The sequence below is a fragment of the Maniola hyperantus genome, chromosome 7, assembly GCF_902806685.2.
Source record: "Maniola hyperantus chromosome 7, iAphHyp1.2, whole genome shotgun sequence".
NCBI lineage: Eukaryota > Metazoa > Arthropoda > Insecta > Lepidoptera > Nymphalidae > Maniola > Maniola hyperantus.
Genome location: NC_048542.1, coordinates 5,343,806 through 5,357,919, shown reverse-complemented (window position 1 = coordinate 5,357,919; position 14,114 = coordinate 5,343,806). Strand labels below are relative to the sequence as shown.

The 14,114-nt window shown below is 34.2% G+C and overlaps 3 protein-coding genes across 3 annotated transcripts; 2 read left to right on the top strand and 1 right to left on the bottom strand.

Annotated features, from left to right (window-relative positions):
- Nucleotides 1–2,075: 2,075 nt before the first annotated feature.
- LOC117983720 (uncharacterized) lies at nt 2,076–4,673 on the top strand. Its single transcript, XM_034970332.2, has 2 exons — nt 2,076–4,336; nt 4,435–4,673. Exons 1-2 carry the CDS (start codon nt 2,180–2,182, stop codon nt 4,540–4,542), a joined length of 2,265 nt encoding a protein of 754 aa, XP_034826223.1. The 5' UTR covers nt 2,076–2,179; the 3' UTR covers nt 4,543–4,673.
- Nucleotides 4,674–6,335: 1,662 nt separating this feature from the next.
- LOC117983721 (rhodanese domain-containing protein CG4456-like) lies at nt 6,336–8,469 on the top strand. The gene is made up of 4 exons (XM_034970334.2): nt 6,336–6,501; nt 6,898–7,089; nt 8,108–8,270; nt 8,348–8,469. The coding sequence occupies exons 1-4, from the start codon at nt 6,411–6,413 to the stop codon at nt 8,397–8,399; spliced, it is 498 nt and encodes a 165-aa protein (XP_034826225.1). The 5' UTR covers nt 6,336–6,410; the 3' UTR covers nt 8,400–8,469.
- A 947-nt stretch (nt 8,470–9,416) lies between these two features.
- On the bottom strand, nt 9,417–14,044 carry RpL7 (ribosomal protein L7). The gene is made up of 7 exons (XM_034970257.2): nt 13,941–14,044; nt 13,140–13,287; nt 12,628–12,747; nt 11,764–11,853; nt 11,227–11,370; nt 10,359–10,508; nt 9,417–9,578 (listed from the first exon to the last, which is right to left on the bottom strand). The coding sequence occupies exons 2-7, from the start codon at nt 13,281–13,283 to the stop codon at nt 9,438–9,440; spliced, it is 789 nt and encodes a 262-aa protein (XP_034826148.1). The 5' UTR covers nt 13,284–13,287; nt 13,941–14,044; the 3' UTR covers nt 9,417–9,437.
- Nucleotides 14,045–14,114: the final 70 nt, after the last annotated feature.

The window sequence follows — 14,114 nt, the reverse complement described above, 5'->3', positions numbered from 1 at the left end:
AAAAATTTTACAAAAAAAATAAAAACCGACTTCGTTACACAAACACTAAAAATTGAAAAATAATTTAATTTATTACCGATTATATTATGTATACAAGAGTTAATATAGTTCCATAATAATACTTTTTGGTGCCGGTGCCAATTAGCTTTAGCTGCGCGAATCGTCTAGACTTCATATTTTTATGGGACTCCACAATGGCACCTCATTGGCACCGACCCCAAAAAATATTGTTATGGAACTATATTAACTCTTGTATACATAATATAATCGGTAATAAATTAAATTATTTTTCAATTTTTAGTGTTTGTGTAACGAAGTCGGTTTTTATTTTTTTTGTAAAAATTTTTTATTTCACAATTTTTAGTGGCCCCATGGAATTATGCTATGACTGGTTAAAATCTACTGTTTACTAAGCTATTACACTGATCGCGAGCAATTTACTCTTATCCGTTGAGGAGTTCCAGTATCTATCTTCGAAGATGTTCATCAGATCTTCACCAAATTGAAATGGGACCAACTTTGAAGTATACCCTTTCAAACAAAAAAAGAATTTTCAAAATCGGTCCAGGCGTTTTCGAGTAATCGGGGAACATACATAAAAAATAAAAAAAAAAATAAAAAAAAAAAAAAAAAAGATTCCGACGAATTGAGAACCTCCTCCTTTTTTTGAAGTCGGTTAAAAACATCCGACACGACATCATCGACATTGCGACACGTGTGGCGTGGCAAGGAATTGGTAGGGTAGGTATAAATGCTGATGACGTCCACCTGAGGCGCGCCGAATCGAGCCGAGATTCGTCGTGTATTTGTATGGCAAGCGATTCATATTTTCGGCGCACTCGCCGCAGTGCGCCGAAATAAATCGCTAATCGATGCAGTTCGATTCGACTCGATCGGCGAGGCGTAGTGAACTGTGAACGCCAGCCTTACAAGTGAACTTTAGAACTTTTGATTTATTTTCTTACATCCGAATTATAAAAATTAAATTATTTTTAACACAATTTTTGTAAATATGTACGTTACTAAAATAATTCAAATATATTTAAAAATCGAAAAGTATTTTTTTTCTTTTATCAAACCCATAGACTTATTAAGCTTATTATAGAATCATATTGGGGCCGATTCTCTTGTACACAATCTCTAAACTAAACTAAATTAACAGGTCTAAATTTAGTGCCATCCTTTTCCGCAAGCAACATTATGAAAGGGATAGCAATAGATTTAGACGTGCCATTTTAGTTTAGTTTAGAGATTGTGTACAATGGAATTAGCCACAATATCACTGATCAAACGACAGATCTGTGGAACAAACCCATTACACACCTCAAACCACAGAGTACATTAAATATAGGCATTAGGGGTACCAAGGGGTACCTCAAACTTGAACCTCTTAAATTCAATTATTCTTATTTTACTTATTTATCAAAGAAATTTACACTTTTTTGAACACAGCGTATGATAATAACTACCTATTTACTCGTGTGGTATAAGTATAGGTAATAATTAATAGGGATGGCAATCCAATCCAAACGCAAGACCATAGAGATAGCGCAAGACAGACAACGTTACGTGCTCTCTGAAGCATGGAGGTAAAACACCGCCAACTCCGGACTGTATTATATATAGGTAGATATACTGAAAATGTCTTGAGACTTGACAGTAAAACCATTTTTGGCCCGGGCTGGGAGTCAAGCCCAAGACGTCGTCATCCGCAGTTGAACATGAAGATTTTGTCTCATACAATACTTACACTTGTTTGTATTGATGCCAGACTATTGATTAATACAGTACCCGGCAGGAAGTATTGTACATCGACCTTTAGAAAAAGATAGCGGTTTCGTAGGGCGTTGTCTCTGTCGTTGTATCTAAAAAATGGGCAATAGCGGTAATTGGACTTATTTGACAAAGTTACCTATCTCGAGTTTGGTAATGACGTTGTTGGTCGCTTTTTGCATAACGACGCTTAATTAAGGCTCAAAAGTGCTAGAATCCAGAGCCGTAAGCCAGTTTACAAAAACAAATTTTTGACAGTGTTTTATCAAAGAGTAGGTATACGACGTAATTGTGGGCTGTGATTGTGGGTCTGTGTTTGTACCTTTTATCACCGGTCTGAAAATTTAATCAAATAAAATAGCAAGAATTAATATTTTTCAATGTTAATTTCAATTTAAACGAGATAATGGATTTTAAACGGTGTTTCAAATTCCAACATGAACTAGTGGACAATCTGAACGTTGCGTATAACTTTACAAACTGCATTTTGGTGTTTTGGAATAAATTTCAAATATTTTTAACGTTTAAGCAAGATATGGATAAGCCTGGACATCTAATACATTGCCGATTGGTATTCAATTATATGGACTTCGAAATTCACCAGCTAATATTAGCTAAACATTTACTCTGTTTGGACAATGAAGGGAAATTGTTAACTTATTCCCTTAATCCGGAGCAAACTGCTACTGCGTCTATGAAACCTAAACACAATTTCCAAAAGTTAGAAGATAACATATTTTGCATGGAATGGTATGACAACTTATTGTTTAGCATAAAATCTGATATGGGCGAGCTATTTTTAAGGATCCATAAATTTAAATCACCTAATAATGTCTTTTTAAAATTATACAGCAATAATAAAATAGCAAATAAAAACTTACTACCAAGTGAGATACAAAGAGAAAAATGTATACTATGCTGTTATAAGCTAGATGGAACTGATATTGACAGTATTAACAAAATTTTCCGGACAAATAAAAGTTTACAGTGTAAACAATTTATTATTATTGTCAGCTTTGATAAATTAACGCTGTATGCTGTATTAGTAGAATTGGAATTGAACAATAATATCTTAGCACCTATTGAACTTCTAACATGCCCCTCAGAAATAAAAAGCATAGTTGTGGTAAAAGAAAATCATTTAAATTTACTAGTAAGTCTGAGCTCTGGTACAGTAATTAAACAGCCTTTGAATAATAAATTTAATACTCCTAGTATAGCACACCTGAATACTGCCATACACAGGTTAACAGTACTACATGATAAAATTATATACACTGATGGTATCACCATGTGGGTATCCACCGATACATTTTCAGAGGCTGATGCAAAATTGAAACAGTTGTTTGTTAAGAATGTAAAAGATTTTGCGCAAATTGAAACAAATGGTAAAATAATTTGCACAACATATAATAAACTGGTCTATACATTAAATATGAATGAGGAGGCATCTTATTTAGTTCCCGTTTCTGCTAGTGAATACTATTCAGCAGAACATCTGTTCAATAATATGAATTATTTGCACAGAATAATGGAAGAAGTTGAAAAAAATGATGAAATTATTAAGAATATAAAGAAGGAAGAGAACTACATCACAGCATTGGCTTTATCAAATAGACAAGACATTACGGGTGAAATGATACAGTACTGTGTCATTGCATATGAAAAACATGAAGATATCCTTAAAGAGGGCCTATTACTCCATTTGACTAATAACCTAAAAGATTATTTTGAAAAGGATACATTTTCTTTTCTAATAAAAATGTCTTCAGCTTTACAACAGAACTTTGATGATATATCAGCAAATATTTTTACAGATTCAAAGATCCATATAACAATTTTATCAGAACAAAGAATCATAAAAACTACAAGTGTTAAAGTTACAGATCAACTAAAGATTTTTAACATTGTTGTTCCCTTAAAAATGAATAAATTGAACATAACAGATATAACTTTTGATATAAAAATAGTGAAGAAGATTCCCAAGGTTGTAAATTGCAAACAGAATCTTTGGACGACTGTCTACTGTAAACAAGTAAATCTAACTCCAGAACATTTCATTAAAACAAATTTTATAGACAATGTAAGGTTATTAAAAGACCCAGAGGACTCTATAGAGAATTTATTATATAAAACTGCTTACAAGCTTCATGGGCATCTTTTTCAAATTATTAAAGTATCAGAAGATTTACTACCATGGTCCTTTTACATTAAACTGCCGAATACATATAGGGAGATTTTACTAAATGAAACATTTTACAAAGAGCATTTCATAAATTCTAATATAGCAAAATTCCTGTTAAAGGAAGTATCTTCAGAAGAATTTTTAAACTCGAGAAAGAATGTCTCATTTTCGGTATTTAATGAAAAATTAGACATACAAATTATAAATGATGGGTACTCAAATAACTTGAGTAGTAAAATGATTAAAGTATCCTGTGCAAATCCTGTACTAGCACTTGGCATAAGGAATTTCTTTTCCATTTCAATACAGAATAATTTCCAAACATATCAACGTGGACAAACATTTTTAAGCTGTTTTAAAATAATTTCATCACTTGAGGTAGATACCTATTTGCTCTCACCTAAATGTCTCATGATAAGTATCTAATAATTAACTTAAACATCCCAGAAAACTTTATAGTACTTTTTTTATTACAGAAAACAGAGAAGGCTGTTCAGAAATGCATAGATGAAAGGTTGTCATTTGAAGAATTCTTCAAAATTTATGAAAAATTTCAAATAAGTGTATGTGAAACTTCAATATAAGTAAATAACAAAACTTTTGTATAGAAAGTCTTTAAGTATACCCTAATATCAGTTCAATTGAATCATGCTAGATTGTTCATTTATGATGAGAAATATTATTGTTTAATATATTGATTAATATATTGAGTTTAGAGATATTGATTTAATTTGTGTACCTACAGTCATTTTAAAAGCAAAGAGGATCCATTCTGAGAAGTGTTACAATATCAATACCGTATCGCGAAAATGGTAATAATTAATAACGAATGTCATGTGTAGGTATTAGTAATTGTTTGATATTGATTTAATTTGTGTACCTACAGTCATTTTAAAAGCAAAGAGGATCCATTCTGAGAAGTGTTACAATATCAATACTGTATCGCGAAAATGGTAATAATTAATAACGAATGTCATGTGTATTAGTAATTGTTTGATATTATAATTTGTACCTACTTATGACAGACTGATTGTGGCTCGAAACATAAATACTGTTGTAACAACTAATTATGTATCTACAGTACGCAGCCGAAAATATTGTACATCGAACTTTAGAAAGAGATAGCGGTTTTGTAGAACGTTGTCTCTGTCGTTGAAACCGACAAAACGTTACATAGATATGAGTGACAGATACAACGCTCTACAAAGCCTAAATCTCATTCTAAAAGTTAATGTACAATATTTTCTGCCATATACTACAGTAGGTACCTACAATAAGGAAATGATTATGAATATTATTCAAGAACACTATTGTAAGTTGTAACATGTCAACATTGTATCAAATGTCAATTTACCTCGATAATTTATTAAACTTACAATTTATAAAATAACGAAAGTCTGGCACGGCTGGCTCTCTTACTTTACTCTATGGCCTCTAAGGCTGAGGTTGGTCGAGTTAAAGTTATAAATAATCTAGAGCCAAAAACCATACAAAAAATATTTTCGTCTATGGTTTTGTCGCTGGTCTATTACTTGATTTTATCAAAAGATGCAAATAGTAGGTATAAAGACTTGTTTAACACGTGAAAAACTCCTTACACGCCTTTTTAACTTTTTGTGTCAAAGTACCTACGATTTTAGTCCTTATTTTAAAGTTGAACCCACGTTGATCCGTACTTAAGGTACCTACCTACTCTTGATATTATGATAGTTGACCTGTGACCACATAGTTATAAAAGATTGACCCATAGAGTTAAAAATGGCGCGTGAGGAGTCATTTTGGGCCGTAGACTGAGTAAAAAAGACCTAGACAAAGGAACGTTTGCTTTCTCATTCACACTAAAAAGGGAGCACAGATAAAGTTACTAATGTGATAAACAGAGACGCAGCTAACCTATTTTTTCTCCCTTATCGTGTAACCGATATTTTTCAAGGAATACAACTTTAGTTGCAAAACAAACTGAAAATTCGTGGCGTCATTGCATTTCTCATTAGTTATTAACTTATTTTCACATAAAAAGCGTTTAATACAAATATTGTTGATCTGTTAATACAAATATTGACTACTAAACAATAGTAATTGTGTTATTCATCGTTACGTCGTGCTATCGCTATCTCACACCCGGTTACACAGTACTTTAGTCTAGCTTTTTTAGTCAGTCTACGTTTTGGGCCTATTATAGTCTAAAGTTTTCACTTGTCTATATCAGCTCGATCAGCTGTTATCAGGCAAAATGATAAACACTTTTTTTGGGTCGGTGATAAGCATCTAGTAGGTACCTATAATAATAATTATAGGTAGTGATCTGTGATAAAACACTGATCTGTGCTGATAAAGATAAAAACATTTATTCGCTTTGTTTTCCTAATAAGTAATATAAATAAGCCTTTCTAAATACATAGTTGGTGTGGATTAGCTGTTTAAGTTCAATATATTATTTTACCGACTTACTATGTTTGCATTGCATCGTTCATTAGCTTTCACCCGATTGGCGGTTAAAGGGGTTCAATATAAATATAAGGGCATGGAATATTATATAATATGTTTGTTTTTTGTTTTGAACATAGTTTAGTACCTATTCGCAACTCGCACCAAACTTTATGAACAACTTAAGGCCCACATTTAATACAAAATTATGAGACAAATGATCTATAATAGACTTATTGGTTCTTAAAAAACTTTGGTGTAAGTTGAGCTGTTTAGCTACCTCATAAATCATAATATTACCCACATAAAAGGATAAAAGATATTACCTACCACATAATTATTACCTCAAGTACCTACCTACTTACCTACCTATACAATTTATCATAATGATAACATAACATTCTAACTTTATAAGCTTTAATACCCATGCTTCACTATGCTGTACAGTTATAGTCTGTGCTCTTGATTTAACTAAATGTAAGTACAAACAATTTTAAGTTTGATAATTTTAGATCCCAGGACACCCCTAACAGAAAATCTAACTTCAAAGATACTTTATTCAAGCATGGTTGATCCTAAAAGAGTTGTGAGTTATGAAGACATGCTGAAAGTAATCCACCAGCCAGAGAAAGTGATTATAGATGTCCGGAATCCAGATGAAGTTAATTCTACTGGAAAAATACCTTCAAGCATAAATATACCATGTAAAAATTACATAATTGAAACTAAAATAAAATATGTAATGTATATGTATGTCTCCTCTCAGAATGAGAAGGGTTTAGGCCATAGTCCACCACATAGGCCAAGTGCAGATTAGCAGACTTCATACACTGTATGTGTCTGTGTGTGCCAATTGTTTGATTGTTATATTGCTGACCCAATTTGATTGTAATTTAGTTGTTTGTAGTGTTTAGGGTTCTGTATCTCCAGAGACAAAAGGAACCCTTATAGGATACTGTCTGTTGTGTCAATCAAGACTGGTCAAGGGAATCAAACCCTATAGGGTATTTCCCGTTGACCTAGAATCATCAAATTTGGCCCAAAAGTTTTGTAGCCCAAGTAAAGACCATACTGTACCGTAGACCTATTCCACTTCTTGATACGCCTCACTCACAACCTTGAATGGGAAGCTGGAAGAAATCTCTGTTTAGAGATAAGCATTTCCAATGTAACTTAATTTATTATTACTTTGTAACTACAATTTTCGTACATGAATAATAAAAATAAATAAATAAAATAAAGGGAAAAATCAGAAACTGAATTTGTGGTTACATCACAAAAAAAAAAGTATTATTTCTTGTACGATCCACCTTAGGCTACTCATCATCTACTATTTGGTGTGATTGTATTATGTGCATGCCTAAAAAATGTGAATCAAGGGCAAAACCTTGATATTATGAAGTCTATAGATTAACTCAGCTCAGCTAACTAGAAAGTTAAAAGAAATAAAGCTAAGTGAGTGAGGTTTTAAAGAGTTGAGTGTTAAATCTCCCACTGGAAAGCCCAGGATTGAATACCCCGCGCTGTCGCATCACGGGTCGCAGGGAGCCACTGAATCCAGGCAGCGCAAGACCCTGGTGTGCAAGAGCTATCTCCAGTAGTGGAAGTCTATCGATTGTCTATGATGACGATAAGCTTACGATCCTGACCAACTGAGCAGTTGCAAATGATTAGGTAGGTATATTGATATTTTTAATTATAATATTATGTATTTCATTTTAGTGGGGAATGTCCAAGATGCCCTGGCAACTATGTCTGACGAAGAGTTTCAGAAAACATTTAGAAGAACAAAACCATCAGCTTCGGATGAGCTTATATTTTATTGCCGATCTGGTAAACGTTCAACTGAGGCTTTAGATAAAGCATTGAAACTTGGATTTAATAAGTAATTTTTTTTATATTCCTTCTTAAGATAGGTACCATATTTTTCTGTTGAAGTTCTAATTTAATTTTTTTTAACAGATCCAAAACTTACCTAGGCAGTTGGAATGATTGGTCTAGCAAACAAAAGTGATGATTAATAAATAATAATATATTTTTATAAAAATATTTGTTTATCTATATTCTATACCTACTAATATTATGAAGAGATTTTTTTTTGTATAATGCATACATTTTGAGATCCACAGATGAATGAATACCACTACCTTTATGTTGAGACTCACGCGCCATTCTAGCTCAGTGTCAACTTTCATGTCAAAAGTACGATTTTAGTGCAGGCGAGGGTAAACCGTAATTTTAACAAGACACAGAGTTAAAATGGCGAGTGAGATCACAAAACACTACACACAACAACACACTATAACCATAAAGGGCTATTTCAAACAACAATAGGCTACTTGACAATTTTTTTAAGTTGGTCTTAAATGGTTAATATTTGTCCTATTATATCAAAAAAATTAACACTATATTTTTTTCATGCATTTGTAAACAACAGTATAACCACAGTGGTTATACTGTTGTTTACAAATGCATGACGTCAGAGCACAGATAATCTATCGGCCAAACATGGCCGACAGTGTTTTCACCTGTCTAAGAAAAATATTTTTTTAAATTAAAGTTTTACGGTTTTTAGGGCGCAAAAAAATATAGTGTTAATTTTTTTGATATAATAGGACAAATATTAACCATTTAAGACCAACTTAAAAAAATTGTCAAGTAGCCTATTGTGTTCTAAGAAGCTGTATTGTAAGTATTGATGATACTGGACCACATAGGTAACTAAGAATCTGCACATTTTTTGTTCAGAACCCATCTTGTGCTTAGTAAGTACTACATAGGAGACATTGATTGGAACTATCCAACTGAAAAACTCAACAGATTTTAATTAAACTCTTGCAAAATAGATTCTAGAGAAAAAGAAAAAAATTATTGCTGCTGTTCATCTGATAAAAAAATATAAGTAGTAATTGCTTAACTGCTTTGATCTGAATTCCATGGCAGAAAACTTTTACTAATAACCACTAAACTAATCCAGGAGAAATATGAAAATTAATTAGGTGTGTATTCTGTACAAATAAAAGTCGGGTAATAATATTAAACCCTATTTTATTTAGACCATTCGCTTAAGTAGCTCGTTGATCTTGTCCTCGCGGTTTCCGAAGTCGCCGCCGTCGACGTAGTGAATGGTCTTCTTGCGCCAGCCACCCGTTGGGTTGTTGAGTTTGAACGGCCACAGGAAATTACTCGCATACTGGAAGAATGAGAATTTTTAATTTCCTTGTAACTCCAAGCCGTATTTAAAATACTGGAATTTCATTGAAATTTATTTGTAGTGAGTAGGTATAAAATAAACTACTATACATACAGGGCTGCCCTTGGATTGCACGCCAACTATAATAAGCAACTCGACATGCTTATGAATTAAAATGTAAATCCTTTTTCCACATAGCCACTAAGCTACAATCACGGAACATATAAGTTACTAGCTTATGCCAGCGTCTTCGTCCGCGTGGACTACACAAATTTTTAACCCCTCAGGGGTTGAATTTTCAAAAATCCTTAGAGGATGCCTACTCATGTGCCAGTCATGCCTACTAAGACACAATGGCTATCTTCATGCCAAATTTCAGCTCAATCTGTCCAGTGGTTTAAGCTGTGTGTTGATAGATAAGTTAGTCAGATGGGTGGTAATACCAAATCTGAAATTATTTAATTTATGTTATGGTGTCTTGGACTATTAACAAGGTACAAAACAGATGGTCTCAACATATAGGATGTGAAACCACTAATTATAAATAACTAGATGATGCCCGAGACTTCGTCCGCGTGGATTTACGTTTTTCAAAATCCTGCGGGAACTCTTTGATTTTCCGGGATAAAAAGCAGCATATGTGTTAAATCCAGGGTATAATCTATCTCCATTCCAAATTTCAGCCAAATCCGTCCAGTAGTTTTTGCGTAATTGAGTAACAAACATCCAAACATCCACACCTTCACATTTATAATATGATTAGGATTAGGATTTGTTTACCTTGAACTTATCACCAACAGTGAAGATTTCGTGGATGAGGTCCTCCACGCAGATGATGTTGTTCTTGCCAAGTTTGTCTTCAATGATCTTGTTGGAAGAGATGGGAACTCTTTGGCCGTTCACTTTGGCAAAACCGCGCTTGTAGATAAGCTGAAACAAGAAAAAACACATTTATGATCTCATTTTTTTAGTTTCAAAAGGTGAGTGTGCATACAAAACCCTGTTCTTCAGCATATTATTAGCTAGTTCAAGAGAACAATTTTAGCTATGTGATTTGTTCTAAAAGTAAAGTTTTTAAAAAGAAATTAAATTTATTAGTTTCTCCTGAAAACGTGTGATTTTCCACATAACAAAATTTGCATGAGCACAATGGTATACTAAATTGGACAATTACATCAAAATGAAGTAATGTCCCGCATACATACAGGCCAAACTGAAGAAACCTGTGTTAGTTTAGCCTTATTGTATGTATGCTCATACACAGGACTATCTCAATTTGTGGATATAGTTCATTCTTCAGTCCGTCCAGCCGCTTTTGTCGTGTGGGTCTTCAAGCCAAAATACGCATACGAGATTCAAATTTTTATACAATCATTCAAAACTGCAGTACCTACCTCCCTATAAAGGCTAGTTACCATCCTACCAAGCGATTTAGCATGTAGAAACCAATAAAGATAAAACTGGTATATCTTTCCCATGTTAGCCTGCTTCCATCTTAGACAGCATCATCACTTACCACTAGGTTGGATCACAGTCAAGAGCCAAGCTGTTTCTGATATAATACCATCAATGTACAGTAGTGGCGCGCGGGATGCATTGCAATGCATGACTTTAGCAAGTATGAATAAAAAAGAAAAGACTTGTTTACCTCCCGCACGCTCTTGAGGTTGGGATAACCCCATGTGATGTAAGGCTCGGCAATACGAAGCATGTTCACTGTAGCTTTGTTCAGTTTTATGAAAACGCCATTGTTGATCTGTCTTAGTCTGAACAGCTTGAGGACTTTGCGAACCTAGAATAAAACCACCAGATAAGACCAGATGATATGACAGTGTATATTACATTCTAGAAAATATTGCTGTAGCTGATGCCCATGACTCGTCCCCATGGAAATTGATTTTTAAAAGCCTGTGGGAACTCTCAAGTTTCCAGGATAAAAAGTAGTCTATGACACTTTCCAGATCTTTAACTATATCCATGCAAAAATTCACACCAATCCATTGCTCCCTTCCGGCGTGATTGAAGGACAAACAAACACATTATCAAATTAATAATATATGCATAGTGGTACAGTATAGTTTCAAAAGCTTTCATTATTTCTTGCTACTCCTGTAAAGGTGCTATTACACTGTATTGTTCACCAGTTCCCCCAATAATGACAATCAAAAAGTGAAATGCCTCTTACCTTAGGTGAGACCTGATTGATACCACGGATACGCATAATGAATGCAAGCTTGGCTTCACCGGGTACATAGTAGTTGCCTCTGTTGCGTGCCTAAAAATAAACATATGTATAACTAAACAAAGCTTATTATTGTAACTTTTCCTGTGTGAATTCATTCAAACCATATGGGTAACTAGCTGATGCCCGCAACTTCATCCACGTGGAATTAGGTTTTTGAAAATCCTGTGGGAACTCTTTGATTTTCCGGGAAAAAAGTAGCCTATGTTACTCTCCAGGTCTATATCTATACCCATGTAAAAAAGCACGTAAATCCGTTGCGACGTGATTGAAGGACAAACCAACAAACAAACACTTTTGCATTTATAATAGGGGTACTGACTAGCTTATGCTCGCAATTTCGTCTGCATGGACCACTTAAATTTCAAACCCCTATTTCACCCCCTTAGGGGTTGAATTTTCAAAAATCCTTTCTTAGCAGCTGCCTACGTCATAATAGGTATCTGCATGCCAAATTTCAGCCCGATCCGTCCAGTAGTTTGAGCTTTGCATTGATAGATCAGTCAGTCAGTCACTCAACATTTCCTTTTATATATTTAGACTAGCTTATGCTCGCGACTTCGTGTCTGTGTGGACTACACAAATTTCAAATCCCTATTTAACCCCCTTAGGGGTTGAATATACAAAAATCCTTTCTTAGTGAATGCCTACATCATAATAGCTATCTGCATGCCAAATTTCAACCTGATCCGTCCAGTAGTATCCAGCTGTGCTTTGACAGATCAGTCAGTCAGTCAGCTTTTCCTTTATACAGATGAAATGGGTTACATGAAATTTTATTTTATTTCCAGCAGTTTTTTGACTCACCTGTCTTACTAGTCTGATTTCATCACGCTCCTTAATACGGTATTCCTTAACATACTGTTCAGCCCGTTTGAAGATTTCCTTCTTTTTCTTGATGGCCGCTGAACGCCTTTTGATTGTAACCTGAAAACAATGTTTTTTATTACTGTAGATAAAGTACAAAGAAAATAAAATAGCAGCTTATTCTGGGAATTTCTTGGTGATGCGGTTTAATAGCTTCTTAGATCCCTGTGAAATGTTGGCAAACTCAGATCTATTATGATATTCTATCTTGTTTCCTTACCAATACTTGTGGCCTAGACACAGTATCACCTGGCTTTCTTTCATAAGAGGGTTATGCAGCTAATACACAGTACATATCCCAGAATAAGTCTCTATATCCTATCATGTAATCCTTGAAAGTAGCATGTATGTATGTAAATATTCCTAGATGCAGCTTTAGAGTTTTGGTTTCTTTTCCTAGGTCTAATATTAAAGGCAAATTCTTCAAAATATTATAGCTAAATAGTAAATACCTGAATGCGGCGAGCGCGCAGAGCTTCTCTGCGTTTGCGGTGCTTGAGCACCGACTCTGGGACAGCGGGGAGCTTCTTGCTGTCTTCCTTACCCTTTGCTACCTTTTTCTCGGCCGGAGCCGTCTTCTCCGTTATCGCCACCATTGTGCTGAAATGGTTCATCATACAACAGGTTACTGACCTATTCCAACAGGCCCAGCTTAACACCTGCTAACTTCCACCCACAAATAAAATAAAATTGGAGGAATTAAGGGAAGTTAAGTTGCGAGTGAATTTAACAGGAGGCGTAAAACCACGCATTTAGCATAAGAACAGGGTAAATACAGCAGGTCAATGATTATGAAATTGATTCACTTGATGAACTTGTAGGTTGAGTAAACATGCTTTTTCAGGGTCGTATATTGAAATCTTGAGCTACTAGAACGAACTAATGTTGTTTACTGTTTGTAATGGTATTGTTTTCTCATGAATTGCTGACAAGTGCGAGTATAGCATGCATTTTAGAGGTTAGAAAACTTGTCAAAAGAAAATACACAAAAATCCTTAAATGTCCAAAAACTTTTGTACAAATTAAAAGTGAACTTTTAGCTAGTTAAAGCGCAACACAAAGATTTATCTAATAAAATATAAACAGTGACCAAGGTGGTGGTTGGCACGCAGGACAGTCAGCACACAGTAAAACTTGCACTTTTCACAAATTTCGTGAATTCTATATGTATAATATCAATATGATAATATTCCTTATTAAAATATCGTCAAACTAATACCAAATAATAAGTAAATATTTAAAAATATAACAACCTGCGAGGCAAAACTCCACGCGGCACGTGTGTCAAATTTTAGAAAGAAAGACAGAGAAGAGAAACCATAGACTTCCGAAGTTCCGGTAATCGCCATATTGCAGATTTGCAACTGGCAACATTTATTAATATTCTATATGTCATGGACCTTTATGTAGGTAGGTATTCTAGAAAT